Source organism: Saimiri boliviensis, chromosome 5 (genome assembly GCF_048565385.1).
Source record: "Saimiri boliviensis isolate mSaiBol1 chromosome 5, mSaiBol1.pri, whole genome shotgun sequence".
Classification (NCBI taxonomy): Eukaryota; Metazoa; Chordata; class Mammalia; order Primates; family Cebidae; genus Saimiri; species Saimiri boliviensis.
In genome coordinates this window covers 26482380-26495307 of record NC_133453.1, presented here as the reverse complement: position 1 = coordinate 26495307, position 12928 = coordinate 26482380, and the positions used below count along the sequence as shown (strand labels likewise).

Below are 12928 nucleotides of genomic sequence, written 5' to 3'. Positions count from 1 at the left end.
GCATCTTCTCCATGAGAAATTTCCTTCAGTTTCTAAAATAAATTATATTTCCTGAAGACTGTATGAATACACCGTATAAAACCAGTAAATCTGATAAACACCTACAGAAAAAGTATCTCACTTGTTTCTAGCCACATCAAATTTCTTGCCTCAGTATGCATTCTCTACACAAAAACCAACTTCTAAACTCTGATCAGAAGCTCAGGATCTGGGCAAAGGAACACGGCAATGCACTCCTAGCTACCTGCTTCTTTTCCTGGGCAATTAGAAGCATCCTGTAGTTCAGAGAGATTTGAATTCATATCCCATTGATGCCACTTCCTGGATGTGTGATTTCAGGCAAGTTACTTTTTATTGGTGAGGTTCAGTGTCCTGAAGGTAATAACATGCACTTTATATAGTTTGTTGTAATAATTAAATGAGACAAATTCCTGGCCTGGAGTAAATGTTCAAGAAATTATCACCATGTGTTTTCCATTCGTTAGCAAATACTCCTATACATTTAATGCTAATGTTAGGTAGGCCTGACATATAAATAAAGCCTGATTTGTAAGTTTGGAAAATAACTTCACTTCCAATATATAACTAGCTAGCTTATATTATTTCATTCAGTTAAACAACCCTACACTTTCCTAATATTTGTCAGACATAGTATTAGACCTGGATGACAAGAAATAACAAAGATTCAGTTCCTGTCTTCGAGGATCTGACAATTTAAACCATACCTGACAGATAAGACCTCCAATATATTCCCTCCCTCTTCCCTTCCCCCTACACCACACCCCTGCCTCTTGCCCAGGCTGGAGTGCAGTGGCATTCTTTCAACTCACTGCAGCCTCGATCTCCTGGGCTCAAGCCATCCTCCCCACTCAGCCTCCCCAGTATCTGGGACAACAGGTGTACACCACCACTCCTGGCTTTCTGTTTCTGGTAGAGACGAGATCTTACTGTGTTAACCAGGCTACTCTCGAACTCCTGGGCTCAAGCGATCCTCCTGCCTGAGCCTCCTAAAGTTCTGGGATTACAGGTATGAGCCACCACAACTGGCCTACCTCCTATATTCTTAAAGATCACTAAGAGAGAAAACCTCACCACATTGTTGGCAACTACGACATTCAGTTCTCATTCCTGAAGAATTCATGTGTGTAAGTGTGTTCAATTCACTGACAATCAACATGTCTCCATTTCCTCTTATTCTAGGCCCCAGAACAATTGGTCACCATATTTTACATAATAAGCCTTCATTCTTTGAGAGTTACTGAGTTATTCCTCCATCTTCTCTTTCTAGATTAAATAATTTCAATCCCCTCAACCTTTTCTCAGAGGTCCTATTTGCCAGCCTTTAGTTTAATCATTTTCGTTGCTCCCCTCTGGAGTCTCTCCAAATCCTCTGCCTTAAAATATGTTGCTTTGCCATTGAATTCACTCTCCTAAGAAACTTATTTAGACTGAGACAAAAAGAAAGCAGTCCCCAAGTACAAAGTAGACAGTAGACAGAGGATAGAGTTCCTATGTAAAGAACTCACATTGGGCGCTCATATGCTCAAAGCAAATGCCCATTTACTGTCACCGCTATTAAGGAAGAAGGGCTAAAATCAGAACAGTTTTTAAATAATGCCAACCATTCTGCTTGACAATTATCTAAATTACTTTTAAGCAGATAAGACTATTAACAGCAAACCTGAGACTTCTGTAGTTACACCTAAGATTCTCAGATGGGCACTAATAAAAATTCACTGTACTACTAAAGCTAATGAGATCAAACAGAAATTTTTGATTCTGTAAAATACCTCTGGCCATCAGATAGAGTTGGGAGCTTACCATATAATTAACGGAATCCCCTTTGGTTAGGTCTGGCATGGGCAAAGGGCCTTTCTTTGCATTCTGTCAATCAATATATAGTCATTCATATTTCTTGAGCTGAGAGTGCAGCAAATTCTAAATGACTCTTAAGAAATGATGTATAGAGGTTAGTCAAATACACACTGACCACAGTATGATAGCAGCATATGGAAAAAGGGGTGGATATGAAAACCAGAGCTCTAGTAAAATATCCTTTCAGGATATGCATAGAGATACAGAGATTTGTAAGAACTCTCTCTTCACAAAGATTCCTCCCTGCCTGTTTTTCTTATTGTGCCACTGAGATTATCCAGCCTCTTGTGAAACGGTAGCATGTCTCTACACACACAACACACACACACATATGCTCACAAAGTTAAGATTTTCCTGGCTGTTGAATATCCAAATTCCCTCAAGAAGCTGGGAAAACTCTTGCTGGATAATATCTTGCCTGGTTCAAGGACTTCTTTTAAAACCACTATTTAGATTTTTTTTTTCTTTTCCCATCTGGAAACGTTTCAAGTATTCAATTTGGGTAAAAAGACTTTGTTACAAGGGACAAGTGGCAGAAGGAACCATTGCCTCCTCTGGGCTGACTCCAGGCAAGCAGGTGCTAGTTGACTCTAGTGTGAGTTCTAAAGCTAGGCTGGCCTGGCAAGACTCTGTCTGGCCTAGAACTGGCTGGGTTGAGAGAGGTCCGTCAACAATGGTCACAGGAGAACAAGCTACATTCTGGAAAAACCACTCTGCCAAGTTCTCTGAAGAATCCCTCAGTTCTGGGTCCAGAACAAATTCATTGTTTGGTATTGAATTTTCCCAGGGATGTGTAGACCCAAAGGCAATCCAATCTATCAAATGATGAATTAAATCCCAAGACCTATAGAATTAATATTATAGTTCTTAAATAAATAGCAGTCAGGATGGCCAGTGGCTTAGAATCATAGAATCAAAACAGGAAGTCCAGGCACAGTGGCTCATGTCTGTAATCCCAGCACTTTGGGAGGCCCAGATGGATCACCTAAGGTCAGGAGTTCGAGACCAGTCTGGCCAACATGGTGAAACCTCGTCTCTACTAAAAATACAAAAAATTATCCAGGCGTGGTGGCGCATGCCTGTAGTAGCAGCTACTTGGGAGGCTGAGACAGGAGAATCTCTTGAACCCCAGAGGCGGAGGTTGCAGTGAGCCAATTTCGCACCACTGCACCCCAGCCTGAGTGGCAGAATGAGGCTTATCTCAAAAAAAAAAAAAAAAAAAAAAAAAAAAAAAAAAAAAAAGAGGCACCCCCCCTGGGTGAACCCTGACAGCTTGCTGGCTGTTTAATTGTCAGAGTTGACCTTATTTCCCTTCTGCTCTTCATGGCTTCTCATGCTTGAGCACATGCCCCAGATATTTGTGTTACAAAGTGAAGAAAGGCATAGGGACGCCATCACCATTGGTAAGTGTATGCACTACTGAGGTCTGGGAGCTCTGAAACAATGGGCAATTAAAGCCATAACAAATCAAATAGCTTTGTGTTGATAAGTATACATTGTAACTTAGTTAAAATTTTATAAACACAAGACTCCAATTATGAAGCGGAACTACACATAACCCCAGATTTCATTTATTTGATGGTAAAGACAGTCTTGCCTATCAAGGGTAAGAGAATAAAAGTAGAGCACTGATATTGATATATGTTGCCATGTTACTTTGCAGTGGTTATGGTGAGTGGCCAGTAATGCTGGATTAATAAATCACTGGTAGACACAACTCAATGTTTTCTCTCTCTTTACCCAAATGTGTACTTCAGAGACTTAATACCAAATAGCTTCAAAGAAAAAGCAATTTATACCACCCTACTATAATCCAATGCACTTTGGGAAGCAATTTTTATTCCATTTGAATTTGGGAAATGTACTAACAGCAACTAACACTGAACAATGGTATGTCTACATTGGGAAGGTCAAAAAAAGGAAGAAAATAAGGGGAAAATAAGAGAAAGGAGAGAAAGAAAACAGCCAAGAAATTCTTAAAAACCTGAAATTGGTGATTTTTAAAACATTCATTTATGTTGAATGGGGGACACTTTCAACAAGGCTTTTGAATGTGAAAAAGTAAAATTCCTGCTGATTTTCAAAAGCCAACCATTTTGGGTCATTCTTAAAAAAAAAAAAAAAAAAAAAAAAAAAAAAAAAAAGATAGCCAGCAGATTAAAGGAAGTCCATTTATAAAAATCAAATGAACCTCTAACAAAGCTTGTTCAGGACATGAATAAATCATATGGTCATGAATTATTCATTGTTATCAAGAAACAAGCTCTGGATTCCAGGAACTGGGCCGGGGAGGCACTGAAGCTGGGGAACGAGCAAGTTTATTGTCTCATACCTACCACAGGAAGGGAGAGGACAGGCCCCGGGTGCCACCATCTGACGCAGACCATGTCAGTCCTCCCCTTGTGTTCCAGAGCATACATTGGCAGCCTTTGCATCCCAGAGGACAAAACAAATAGAGTTTAATCCACAGAACCTAAATTTAGAAAACTGCCTGTACTCAGGAAGCAGACGATATGATTTTTTTGGAAGATTGTCTCTTTTTATTTAAGTTCATGGTATACGTGGGAAATATGAGCTGTGCACAAAAGGTAGCACAGTTGAAAGTTTGAATTTAAAGGAGATGGCTAGAAAATTCCTTGATGATAACTCATTAGAGTAGTCTGACCTACTTATTCATGGCAGGGGCGCTTTGGTTTGGATGGTGGGGAGAAAGGGAGCCTCGCAGATTTAATCAACTAATCAATGTATCTGTGTGTTCCAGGTCCAAACTGCTTTGCAGGAACGACAATAATTCCAGCTGGCATTGAAGTGAAAGTGGACGAATGTAACATCTGTCACTGTCACAACGGGGACTGGTGGAAGCCTGCTCAGTGTTCAAAACGTGAATGCCAAGGCAAGCAGACTGTGTAGGAAAAACTTCCAACCGATGACGAGTTCTTAGGAAAGGATGCTATGGCTTCTACACTGCACATGTTTAACACAACACAAAACAAACTCCTGCCAGCTACAACAGGGTCACCAGCAAAACCTTCTAGGGTTGACAAAAGTGAATATTTTGCTAAGAGGAAATTTCTCTCTCTCTTGCTATATAAAATATATAGAGTATATAGCTATCTAAATTGCTTTTGTATTTACCAATGCTTGATGGTGACTTGACGACTGGATTTCTGGAACAAAAAGAAAGAAATAGCCTTGCACAGGTTCCTACCCTGGTGATGCCTCTGACCTACCAGCTCACTGTTCCCTGGTTCACTTCATTTTTACTCTTCTGTACATCGTACATGACATTTTTCTCCTGTAGTATTTGTTTCTTCACTTTTACAGTCTAAGGAGCTAGATTTGACTACACTGCAAAGTTTTGAGTTGTGTTAAAGGGTTTGGTAAAGGAATGTCAGGGGAACGGATCTTTCCCAAGCTGGGAGCTACAAGACCACCCAATTTCTCCCCTAGGGTGAATTACGCCCTGTAGATTAAGGGACGAGAGGTGGGCACATAGATGGACCTATCGCTGGACAGGGCTGGGAACAAGTACTCTACCCATCATGTAGGGGCTCACAATTTAATTCTTACAAACCACACATTTCATATGCAAAACCTCGAAACTGCCAATCAAAATCTACCATGTAAAGAACACCATGAGCTTAACTCAAGCATCCAAAGAGAGATCTTTAAAATTGTAGCATTCATCACCAGACTTTTTCATGATGCGAAATTTGAGTTTGGTTTGTAACTAAACACACTCTAAACTCACTCTGTCACCGGGCAATATCCACACCAGAACCAGGGTGAGAAACCCCACTGTGAATCCAAATCCTTCTGAACATTTCTGGCTTTTGAGTTCAGATTTGGCTAAAAGCCAACAGTCCACACTGGCAGTTTTTGTGGTTTGGGACTGTTTCCCATGTTGTAGGAACAACCACTTAGCCCTACGTCTAAAACACAGATTCAGGACACTCTTTCCACCTCAAGTGCTGATTTCAATTAAAGATTAGGGTAGAGTGAGTCTTGCACAAACAATTCCATTTGTTGAACATTTTTTTTAAAATGTATATATTAGATACTGAACAATTAAAGTGAACCTCTGAAGAGTCTCCAGGTTGCCCTGGTAATGCTGCTAGTATAATCACAGAGAAAATGAAATACACAGGGTATCTGATGCCACCTCGATTCAAGTGCAAAATTAACGATTCTGAAACCACACAGCGTCGTCAGTCGCTTATTCCACACGCCTGTCCTAAAAACCCTGGTGCAGATTTGATGGGGTCCTTGAAGAGACTTTAAGGTTGTCTTCATTATCAACGTTCTTTCTTTTTCTGCTCCCCCAACCTGGGCTTTGCCATAGCTCCTGTGGAGTGCCATATTCTAGAGCAAGGCGTCTCAATCTGAGTAGTATTGACATTTGGGGCCAGATCATTATCTGTTGCGTTTTAGGATGTTCAGCAGCATCTCTGGCCTCTACCCACTAGGTGCCAGTAGCAACAACATTCCAGTGGCTGGTGACAACGAAATATCTCCAGACATTGCCTGATGTCCCTAAGGGGTGGGAGTGAGGGGCGTAATTTCACCTGGTTGAAAACCAGTGGTCTAGAATAATCAGTAATAGAATGGTTTCTGCCAGGGGACACACTAGGCAAGCTCTAGCAGCACCTGTGGCTTGTGTGAGCTTCTGATCCCTTTGGGACATACAGAGTCACCATTCCCAAGGGGTCAGTCTTCTCCACAAAGAGTGGGGCTTCTAATGCTACAGGCCCGCCCTCAGGAAACATATGTTTTGAGTCCTGTCAACTGGTTTTTCATTTAAAATTGTCAGCCTCTCTTCCCTGGAAGCATCTCCTGTCATCAACAAAGAGTTGTCATTTCCAAAATTAACGTGCTGACGAGTCAGACCTGACACTTTTACGCACACTGTGCTTGTGTTATGATACAAATAGCCATGCCGGCACCATCCCGAGGAAGAACATCAAGCCACCTTCCCTTAGAACACCAATTTGAAGCAAAGTTGGTGCCTTTCAGTTGCCACCATGGATACATCATACAGACAGTCATGAATCATTCATGAGCAATGCTGCATGATTTATGTCTGCACTCAAAAGTAAAGGCATTCCACACTTCAGCTTGTGTCTAGACAGAGATGTATTATAGAGCTTTCTTTGCCCTGAGGTTGCCTGTTGCCAGCTTCAAAAATCCACAGTCTTGGAAAGAAATAATAATAATAATAAATGACAGGAATAAGGTTTGAAACTTAGAAAATATCATTAATAGAGCCATGCAGCATAGTACCTTATCTATTATTAAGGAGTTACTATGTCCTTTATAGAAAAACAGAAAGAATGCAACTGGGAAGCTGAAGTGCAGAAATTTTGCATCAAAGTACTGGCACAGTGAGAGTCACAGCAAGAATTTACTAGAATGGAATGGGACATCCATTAAGGATCTCTCTTCAGAGAGTTTGCAGAAAGCAGGTTGCTCTGTGGCCTCTGTTACCAGCTAGAGAGAGAGGGATTTTTATTAATGGTTTTGTTGCTGGACTTTTTTTTTCCCCTCAAAGTTTCACTACAAGCTATTTCCTTTAAGATGTTGTAGCACTGACATTTTTCCCCCTTTAGGGAGAGATGAACCTATACTGTGACAATTTCTCATAAACCGATAAACATTTTACAACTTCCTTCCACCCAGGTCATTGAGAAATTCTTTCTAGACTCTGAACAACAGAGTTCTGGTCTCATCTGTTGTTTGTTTCTTGTGAAGGCTGTTTGCAGCCACAGTCACCTCTGTACTCCGATTTCTCCTCTGCCTTTGGTTCTCGGCTTTAACGACAGCTATGTTTAAATAAGGGATCAACATCTTGTTTGTCAGCTGATGCCTATTAAAAATGATTCAGTTTCTAAAAATCTTTGAAAAATGGTGTGCCTGAAAACTAGTGAGAAAACAAACAAACAAAAAAAAAAAAAAAAAAAAAAAAAAAAAAAACCTAAACACTAAACTGTAAAAAGGGGATTCTAGCAACAATATTTGATGTGTAAAAGAATATATTATTAAAAAATTATTTTGTTAAATATAAAGTGTGTTAACCAGCAAACATTGTTTGTGGTATATTTTCCTTCCCAAATTTCTCCCTTCTCCCTACCATCATTATTTAATGACTAGTTCTTGGTTACTTCTATCATCTGAAAGTATATGTGTCATTAGAGCTATATTCAATTAGAATGAAGCATTAGCTTTTGCATTGCCTGCATACATTTTCATTTTTCATAATGCAAGGCATTGCTGACTTGGGGATCTGAGAGGAAGCTCAAATAAGCCAGCAGTGAAAGGATAAGCGATAGGAAAAGTCTTTTCCTGACCCCAGATCCATATACTATGCTAATGATAATCTATAATTATTGAGTGCTGGCTCTGAGCCAGGCCCTGTGCTAAGCTCTGAGCCCACAGAATTGTGTTCAATCCATACAGCACACCTATGAGAGAGGAACTCTTGTCATCTCTGCTTTGTTCTTGAGGAAACCAGAATATATAGAGGCTAAATGCTTTCCCAAAGTCTCAGGCTAGTAAGTAGCTAAGTAGAAATTCTTTATTATAAAAGTTGTCAAACATACATAAAAATCAAGAAAACAGTATAAGGAACCTCCATTTGCCCATTGCCCAGATTCAACTGTGATCAAGATTTTGTGGATTTTTTTTAAACAATCCAACAAATGTTTATTAAATAACCAATGCTACTACCTACCGTTCATTTAACACTTACATGCCAGAGACTATAACTTGAAATTTACTTATATCATCACATTTAATTCTCATGTAACTCCTTTAAAGAGGTAATGTTATTCCTAAATCACAAATCAAAAATCTAATAAGCTTGCATATAAAAGTGAGATGATGCAGTATTTTTCATTCTGGGTCTGACTTATTTCACTTAATGTATTAACTCCATATAATAGTTCATTTTTTCTTTATCCTCCTTAAGTTTTTTTTTTTTTTTTTTTTGGTGGCGGGAACGGGGTTTCACACAGTCACACAGGCTGGAGTGCAGTGGTACAATTACAGCTCACTGAAGTCTTGACCTTCCCAGCTCAGGTGATCCTCCCACCTCAGACTCTCAAGTAGCTATGATTACAGATATATCATGCCTTGCTAGTTTTTTGTTTTTGTTTTTGTTTTTGTTTTGGTAGAAAGAGCGTTTCACCATGTTGCCCAGGGCGGTCTCAAACTCCTTGGCTCAAGAAATCTGCTTGCTGTGGCCTCCAAAAGTGCTGGGATTACAAGTGTGAGTCACTGTGACCAACCTCTTAAGTTTTTTTAAAGCAAATATCAAGCATCATATCACTTTACCCCCACAATATGCAGCAATCATCTCCTTTTAGAAAAGTGACACTTTCTTACAAAACCATATTGTTATACATTATATTAAACCTAACAAAATTAATAAATCCTTGATATCATTTAATATTTAATCCATATTTGAATTTCTTAGATTTTCTAAAACATTAAGGGGAATAAATGTTTGCATGATTCAAACTGTTTGTAACGCTGATGTGGCTGTTTTCCCTCCTAAGTTCAGCTATGAATTCCGACAGAGTCCTGAGTTTATTGTTGTTATTTGAGGATTGGTGTTTCTTAAAGCTGCAAGTTAAAGTTTCTTAAACTTCTTTCTAGACTCTGAGCAGGGAAACAGCAGGATAAGAAGCATTCTACCAATTGACCTCCAAGGGTCAGAGAGCCCTGGAGCATGAATTGTTGCTGATGACCAGCACGCAGGAGACAGAGCCTTTGATGTGTGTGTAAGCTTTCCTTAGAGAGTAAGAGTAAACTGTTATTTTTCTTCTCCTTGAGACAAACAAATTGCTTAATGCAGAACAAAACTGAACAATATTTCATGAATTGCCATCATCTTCTGCATTGTTGGAAGAAGAAAAACAAGGGCAACCACTACAAAAATATCAGCATAGCATCTCCACACACAATACATACCACTACTCCACTAACGTTTTCTTAAAACAAGATTAGACTTCCTTGCATGTCAAAGTAGAAAGAAATTCTCTACTCTCTAGGTCCATTGTACAAGACTGTTTACAGTTCAATTCAGATTCAAGCCTCATGGAGAGGACACCTCAAAGTATGGAAGAGAAAGCTATGAACTGGGACAGAGTCTGGGGTTTGTTGTTATTTTAGGTTTTATGTTGGGAATATCACTCTTTTAAAGAAAGACATTTCATGATTTTGAAAGAAAAAAATGCTATCCCTAAGCCAGCAACCTCACCTATACCTGTTCATCAAATTCATAAGGGATTTACACCTTAAATTGGGGTGACACAATTATCAGGGATACTCAGAGTGTACTGTCTAGTATGAATGTTTGATTCTTCCTAATCAACCTTGCATACCTAGAGGGCATATTGTTCTTTTGATCAAACAAAACACAGCTAGAGCCATAGTACTGTTCATAAAGAGTTAAATAGATCGAGTTGAATAAACGTCTTTCACTTAATTTTAGAAACTCAAAATTTGCTTTATCATTACAACTGAAAATATTCCAAATCTTCCAAAGCTGTTGTAATGACACAACAGCTTTCTTTCTTAATTTTTTAAAATCTTGAACTCCTAATTCTTCGAAACCCAGATTCTAGTTTCAATGATGCCAGTACTGACATTACCACCTGGTTTTGAGTAGGGATACTTTTAAAAAACTATACTTTTAGGATGAAGTTTTAGTTTTAAAACCTCCTAAATAATTGTGTAAGGTGGGCAGGGTTGGGGAGGAATTTGGATACAAAGTTCAGAGAACATTTCTTGAGCCTCTTCTGAGTGTCACACATTGTGCTGGTTACCTTAAACAAGACCATAATTTGCAGTCATTAGTCAACCATCCTCATAACCACCATGAAATTATGAACTAGTAATTCCATTTTGCAGACTGGAACACTGAAGCTCAGAGAAGGCTTTTGGCTTTCTTAGGCTTCCATGATTAGCCAGAGGCAGAACCAACTTTTATATCAGAGGGTTGTGAACATTAAACAGAATACTACCCATAACATAGCTTAGAATAGGGCCTAGCACAAGAAGCTATCATTATTAAGACTTACAGTATCAGAAAGGTGATCTCATGGATAAGGTGATATTGGATTTGGATCTTTTCAGTTAGATACAAGTTGGGCAGGTATTTAAGAGAACAATATTATAGAGCAACAAAAAATGAATAGAGTACAGCATATTTGGAGTGTGAGATGCAGTCAGGTGTGATTAGAGTGTAAGGCACATAGATTAGATGGAGGCATACAGGGAGATTTTGTCTGGGAAGGAAACTCAATTGTTAAGACCTGGAAGATTATGCCAAGAAAATCAGACTCGATTTTTGTTGATATTATTGATTAATTGATATCAAATAACATATTTGTATCTTAAAAACAAATCTGATAGCAGAGTGAAGGATGCTTTGGGGCCTAGGGAGAGAAAGGTGGAGACACTGAGGGAGGTAATACAGAAGACCAGGAAAAAGAATGAAGATCTGTTCTGGAAGTGGCAAGACTCAAACAGAGCAGCTGGAACAACAGGACCTTGTGGAGGATCAAATGGGAGTTCAAGAATTAAAACGGCCACATTTTCTAGCCCACGTGATTAGAAGGACATTGATGCTAATAAAACCACCACCAAAAATATGCAACCTACCTAAGGCTGGCTCACAATATCATTTTAGGACCTTATGCTGAAGATGCTGGCAATGTATCAGATATTCCAAGTCAACCTCAGATAAAGAAGTCTTTGGGGCAGCCCACCCCGTTACTATTTACCAACATTATTTGTATCTCGGTTTGAATAATGACAATTTGAATCAACAAAGTTTACCACTAGTCATTTTTTTCAAGGTATTTTTGAAATGGAGGCCAAATTTGGAATGCTGAGAATAACAGAATTCATTCAGTGGTATGTGGCAAATATTAATCTCACACTATGGTGAAACAATTTATCTGCATATCGTGACACAAACTGCTTATAAGTTTCCAACACCTGTTTCCTCACTTGCCCCTTCAGAATATAAAATCTTGGTTTTTCATATTGTTCCTCACCAGAATTCCAGAAATTCACAAAAATACTTATTTAGCTGCTCACTGTGCCCTTCTCTGTTTTTTGTTTTTTTGTTGCTCCCCCCCCCCCCCCAAGGATATATAGAGTTAATGAACAACTTAGGTCCTGGGAAAGGCTTTCAACCTGAGATTTTTAAGGTTGTCCACCCTCCTCCCATTATATATTTCTTTGCCTTTATTTGTGTTTTGGTTGCATTCCCTTTTTAATTAATCACAACATTGGGTCAGCCAGACCCATTAACTGCATTTCTCATTCAGACCTTTCAGAGATGCAGTTGCAGATGCAATTTAATTTGTTGACCCATGATCGATAGCAATTAATAGCATCTCTTTAATCTTGTTGAAAGGTCTGTCTCTGGCTTCCAGTAGCCACCCTCTCAGGGGAAAGGTCTCCACACAGGCAGGTTATTTAGCTTCCAGACAATAGTTCCCTTCAACCACCTACTTCTCTGGTGACTTTAGTGTTTGTTTCAGAAGTCACCATACTCTATGGTATTTTCTACTATTGCACACAAATTTATCCAGGTTCTGGTTCAAGATAGCTCTGCTGCAAGTTTCACATACATGTTATGAGTCAGGAACTCCGAGAAAAATACAAAAAAGTACTTAATTCAGAAAAAAAATAGATTCAGGGTTTTAAAGTATGTCATGTTAATGAAATAGATGCTTAAGTTTCTGAGACATCTCCCCACGGTGTTGTAGCTAACTCAATCCAATCTTTTTCTCTTATCTGTCATATTAATAAAAAGATTTATGCTTTTAGTCAATAAACAACTTTCCAGCTAGGAAACTAGACTGTGGTTAAACTGAATGATGTATATTTTTTTTTCCTGTGCTCTAGAAGCTTACAGTCTGATGGGGCAGACAACAAGGCAAGGTTCATCCATCCACAGTAACAGAGAGGGAGGCAAATGCTGTGTGTTGGATATGAACAGGGACACTGGAAGCAAGTACATTGAGAAGGCTTTCTGGGA

The 12928-nt window shown here is 39.1% G+C and overlaps 1 protein-coding gene across 1 annotated transcript in view; it reads left to right on the top strand.

The window, feature by feature from the left end:
- VWC2L (von Willebrand factor C domain containing 2 like) overlaps nt 1–7851 on the top strand; it is a 171294-nt gene extending 163443 nt beyond the window's left edge. The window contains exon 3 of the mRNA XM_003925575.4: nt 4637–7851. Within this exon, the coding sequence (XP_003925624.1) occupies nt 4637–4785 (149 nt within the window). The 3' untranslated portion in view covers nt 4786–7851. The remainder of the gene's footprint in view (nt 1–4636) is intronic.
- The last annotated feature ends 5077 nt before the right edge of the window (nt 7852–12928 follow it).